General features: G+C 33.2%; 1 protein-coding gene across 1 annotated transcript; it reads left to right on the plus strand.

Annotated features, from left to right (window-relative positions):
- The first annotated feature begins 2,048 nt into the window (after window positions 1-2,048).
- Window positions 2,049-4,320, plus strand: LOC118029804 (UPF0496 protein At2g18630). The gene is made up of 2 exons (XM_035033739.2): window positions 2,049-2,372; window positions 2,707-4,320. The coding sequence occupies exon 2, from the start codon at window positions 2,720-2,722 to the stop codon at window positions 3,863-3,865; it is 1,146 nt and encodes a 381-aa protein (XP_034889630.1). The 5' UTR covers window positions 2,049-2,372; window positions 2,707-2,719; the 3' UTR covers window positions 3,866-4,320.
- The last annotated feature ends 1,650 nt before the right edge of the window (window positions 4,321-5,970 follow it).

Below are 5,970 nucleotides of genomic sequence, written 5' to 3' on the forward strand. Positions count from 1 at the left end.
ATATAATTGTTCTTATCAAAGGAACTTGATAAACATGTAGTTGAGAGTGAGATTGTCTTTTTCATATAACACATTTGGCTTTGAAAAAATGATTGGGGACACAAAGGTCCATTTGAGTTTTTTTTGGTGTAGTATAAATACTACTCTGCCTTTTAGAACACAAAATTTTAACCTTTAGATTGCGGGCTTCCAATGTCTTTCCAAGAAAAATAAACATGGCTACTAGACCCTAGGTACTAAACTCTAAGCATTTCGTGTCTGACAAAGTAACTACACTCTAGGCACTCAGGTCAACATAGTTGCCAAACCCCAATGCCTTGGATTTGAAATGTCATGGGTCTGGCAGAGACGCCAGACCATGTTAATTGGGTCAAGCAGGGGATGTTATACCCAAGTAATTTAGGTATGACACCAACAAATCCAAGTTACTTAGGTCTGACAAGGGATGCCAGACTCAAGAAACATGAATCTTATTATTATTATATTTAAAATATTATTAATATTGAAGAAAAATCATAAATTTTAATTTGAAGAGTAAGATTAAAAACTATAAAAACTTGGATCGGACATGTTTAATATTATAAATATTATTACTTTCATTATTAGTAATACTATTGAAAAAAACTTTAGATTTGATTTCAAGGATAAAATTAAAATTATTATTATTATTATTATATAACCATAACCAGTCCGCGTGGTTTTAACATGATATGTACAAATTTTAATTTTCAACTGTCACTATCATAATGATTTATATTGTTTATGAATTGATCCGCAACAACACACAAGTCATCTATCTTAAAAATATTGTTTTTTAATATTATTTATTGATAATTTTTTTATAAATACCCACAATGTAATGCTTAAAATCTAAGTAGTATTACTCTGAGACAAGTAATGAAGATTCATTATATATAAAAAGGAAATTACATTGACCATGGTGAAAATAATAATAAAATAGAAGAGAGAGAATCATAATCAATTTTAGCAGTTTTGTTTTCTTATTACTAAAAAACTCAGGACTATCTTCATGTTCTGGAACTTGTTTTCTTATTACTAAAAAAATACTGATGACTATGTCAACTCATGACTATGTCCATGTTTTAGTTCTACAACATGAACATAGTCATGAGTTTACTATGTCCACCTTGAAGAGTATGTTTGTTTTTGTAATAAAAAAATATTTTTAAAATTATTATTTTTTATTTTAAATTAATTTTTTAAATATTTTTTTATAGTTTTTATATGTTGATGTCAAAAATAAATTTTAAAAAATAAAAATATTATTTTAATTTATTTATAAGTTAAAAATATTTTTAAAAGTAACTATTATTATAATTCTAAGTATTATTAAAATTAAGAATAAAGATCAAATATGCAGACAATGAAAATAAAACAAAAATTCAATCATTTTTGGATTATAGTATGTTTTATCGTGTTACTGTGTGGAGGGGCTAAGATATGTCATGGCAAGAAAATTGAGACCAATATTTTGCTTACACAAAAAGTAGGGAGTGTTCTTTTACCTGCTAACTAGGTCTCCCAGCTATTGAAAAAAATATATAAAAAAGAAAAAAACCAAGAGACACGACAAGTTTCTGCCTCTTGTCTTTGGGGCAGTGGTCCTACCTCCTTTCTTACCCTATTTTCTGGGCCTGATTCCGTTAATTCCATCGGCTCATGTTCAATAATAATAATAATAAGAAGAAGAACAATAATAATAAATTCCTTTGACATTTCAAAATAAGAGCCTAAGATCCATTGACCCAAGCTGTTATTTTCGTAGCATGTTCTTATTTATTCACACTAAATAATCAAACAATCATTATGCTGTTAATAGCTTAACAATCTTGACACAGTGAACCTCTCCGGACAAAAAATTGTGTTTTTAAAATATTTTTTATTTAAAATAAATTAATATATATATATATATATATATATTTTATTTTTAAATAAACTTTGGTGAACATTGTCAAAAAACTTAGTTAGAACCTGTTAATCACGTTGTTAACGACACCAATTAAACACTCAAAGGGTATTTTGTAAGAAAAGACCTCTTCCATACGCGTAGTTGAATCTAAAACCTGCGGTTTCGTCCTCTTTGAGGACATTATTGTGTCTTTCAGTACATTTCCTTACATTTTCTCTGACTTCCTGTCTTTCAAGTTTCCTCTTCATAAGATCGCCTCAAATCCTCCTCTCTTCTTATCACGTCGCTTATAAAAACCTCTTTCTCAAAAATCTACTGTCCAACATACACAAAAACACAAGATCTTAGCGTTTTGTAGCGAGAGGAAGTAATTACTCGTACCTTTTCATTTTCAGGTGAATTTTTCAGGCAGTTGAAGCTCAAACGATACAAGGACTATAATGTAAGCTGAAGCCTGCTTTATGAATTTCTCTCTGTTTTTTTTTTTTTCCAGGTCCTTGAATTCATTTACTCTTAATCCTGTAGTCAAGTGAAGGATTGATTCTGGGTTCTAGATATCAGATCAAAAGTTGTTAATTTGGGTGTTTTCTTATTCCATAAGCGTGTCTCGTTTCAGTTTTGGATGATTTTGTCAGTTAACTGGATTTCTTGAGTTCTGTGACTCAACTTGATTTCTTAGTATTGCTTAAATTTGATATTTTTATTGTTAGAAAGCATTTGAAGTGAAAAAAGATCTCATCTTTTTCTTACTTTGAGTTTTCTTTTACTTTTGTCAGCTGTCATTTGGATATGACGAGAGGCGATCAATCTTGCAAGACTAGAGGCGGTGATATCCCACCACCACCTGTTCAAAGCAGCACCCATTCCCAATTCGCGGAAGATTTTAGCTCCTACGAGGATGCTTGTAAGCTAGATCCATGCTTGCAATCCTTTGATGCCACCCTCATGGAGAAGACTAACCATGTCATAAACTCACTTAGCGCTGCTGATATTGCCACGGGATCCACAGGCTCATTCAAAGTGGTCACTAATTGCCTTCTTGAAATGAACCAAGATGTGGTTAAATTCATACTAGAAAGCAAAGAAGATATCTGGAATAATCCGGAATTGTTTGCTTTGGTTGAGGAATACTTCGAGAGTAGCATCAAAACTATGGATTTCTGCACTGAACTAGAAAGCTGTGTTACAAGAGCTCGAACTAGCCAGTTGAATATATTGGCTGCCATTGCGCATTTTGAGAAGGAGGTGGAATTGCAAGATGGGGTGATTGAGAAGAAGTACGTCAAGACATTAGAAGAATTACAGAATTTTATGGTTGCAGGGGATCCATTTACCCCCAAATTCTTTATGCTGTTTCAATCGGTTTATGAACAGCAGGTCTCCATGTTGAAGAAATTGCAATCTCATAAGAGGAAGCTTGATAAGAAATTGAAATCGGTGAAGATCTGGAGGAGAGTGTCGAATGTTTTATTTGTGTCCGTTTTTGTCACCGTGATGATTTTTGCAGTTGCAGCAGCTGCCATTGCTGCACCGCCTGTTGTAACTGCTTTGGCCAGTGCTCTGGCTGACCCAATGCACTCGGTGGGAACGTGGTGTGACTTGCTTTGGCATCGGTATGAGAACGCGTTGAAGGAGCAGAAGGTGTTGGTGAACACAATTCAGGTTGGAACTTTCATTACAATCAAGGACATGGACAGTATACGGGTGCTTGTCAACAAATTGGAAATAGAAATCAAGTCCCTCTTGCACCATGCTGACTTTGCTATCAGAGAAGTAGATGTTGTGAAACTTGTGATAGATGAGATCAAGAAGAAGATGGCAGTGTTCATGGAAACTTTTGAGGATTTAGCTGCCCAAGCTCATAGGTGTAACCATGACATAATCCTAGGAAGGACTATGATTTCAAAGAGGATAATCGAATTTGCAGGCAAGTGAAGAATTCCTTTGGTATTTATGCCAATGACCTCCCAACTTGCTTATCATATATGGATTCCCATCATCAGAAAAAGTGACACTTGACATCTTGGGTTCATTGATTTGGATTCAGCCTAGAAAACTGTAATTTTGTGCAGAAAAAGATTGACAGACCAAAAATCATACAAACTGGTATGATAAGTGGTGATCAGTGGGTCTGAAAAACATCAAATGATTGATCGATCAAGGAAAAAACAACGGGCACATCGGTTTGTATGAAATATTCGAGTAGTTTGCTTTTTTTTTTTTTCTGTAGGATTTGTCTACATATTTTCTCAATAGGTTCCATTAGGTTTGTGTGCAAGATTATTGCAGAAGTCAGTAGCCCTAGATATTCTGATGTTGTGCAATTGCTGTATCATATATTGGACTGTAACAACTTTAATTTAGTTGATCACATTCATCAGCTATCAAAAGATGTCTGGAAAAGCCCAGCAGCCTTGATAATAGCCTGCTTTAATTAAATTCTGCATAACGTGTGGCCTCAGTGGAGGAAAACAAAGACAACATGGTGTATCAGATATAAGAGAATCTCCCTTGTCTTTGCTTATGGGGAAACATTTTCAAAGAATTATTATGGTCGAAGACAGAAAACTAAGGCTAGGATAAGAATTGCCGCTGAACTCGCTTCTTGCTTAAAGACAGAAGAAAGCAGGAAAAGGATGAAGGGAGTGATCGTGCTGTGTTCTTTCCTCCGAACATTTGCTAAAAGCAAGGACATAAAAATAACAGAGATAATTAATGAGATTCAAGAACACTAAAATTGATAAGAATATCTTTATCTAAGATTTTTCTCTAACTTGTCTCTATTTTTATCTTCTTTAAAAGTGGACATTGAAAGTAAACTATTAGTTACTATCAAAGCACTATACAATTTCTCCTATAGTGTTAGGCTTGGATAATAAAAACATCGGTATAATAAGTTATTTTAATGGGTTTAAGAAACCCTTTAATCCCTAGAGAAAAGAAGTCTTAATGAGATTGTGTGATATGTGTGCTACATAACTTAATTAAGGAAGAATATGTAGTTTTTGTATGAAGGATAATATTGTAAAAATGAATATTTTCTTACATCAGGATTCAAAGTTATTTATATAGTTTTGAACTCATGTGAGTGTATTATTCATGTAAAGATAAGGAGATCAAGGGAGAATATTTAGTCTAGTTACTTGGGAAAAAAAAAGGTCTAGAGTGACAATGAATCTCTACAAAAGTTGTATTTGTTTTAGATTTTGTGGGTTATTTATTGTTAGTGATGATAGTAGAACCAATCTTTATTAAACAGATGCCAAAGACACATACTTTTATTTAATGTATGCACGCATGGTTAGTGAAAAGTGAACCAGATTTAACTAGTGAATAATGTATTTGGAGGTAGTAGTTGACACCGGAGTCAATGCCTCTACTCATCCAAGATTGGGCCAATATGGCATCATAATAAATCTTTTACCCAAGATGTGGACTTTGTTGAGTCATTAGGGTTTCTAAACGAGACTATCAGCGATGAATTAGCTTTTGCTGGTTATAAAATTAAGGAGAAGCGACCTTTCAACCTTGGAATAAAGTTAGGAATGTTCGTCCTCGATAAGTTGGTAGAATCTTGACGCAGTGAACCTGTCGCGGTTTTTGTTTTTGGATGCTATGTTTTAAAATGTTTTTTTTTCTCAGAATTAAATTAAGATGATATTTTTTATTTTTTAAAATTAATATATAAAAACAATACAAACAAATTAAAAAAAATTGATTTAAAAAATAAATTAAATATTAAACAAACATTGTTTTAGCAGTCAAAAACTTAGCCAGCACCGGTTTATCGCATTGTTAACGATAACTAAACACTGTACGGTTATTATCTAAGCCACAAAGGGAATTTTTAGTGGCATCGACCCAGCCATTGGCCCCGTCCCCGCCCCTCTTGGGTTGTCCTATTTCCTTATCAGCTTCGTTTGTTTCCATCGGATCAAGGCAGCCGCTGTTCACAAATAATAACAATAATATTAATAACAATAATCATAAAGTATTGTGCAAGAAAAAACCACTTCCATACGCGTAGTTGAATCTTCCAG

The sequence above is a fragment of the Populus alba genome, chromosome 5 (assembly GCF_005239225.2).
Source record: "Populus alba chromosome 5, ASM523922v2, whole genome shotgun sequence".
Lineage (NCBI taxonomy): Eukaryota > Viridiplantae > Streptophyta > Magnoliopsida > Malpighiales > Salicaceae > Populus > Populus alba.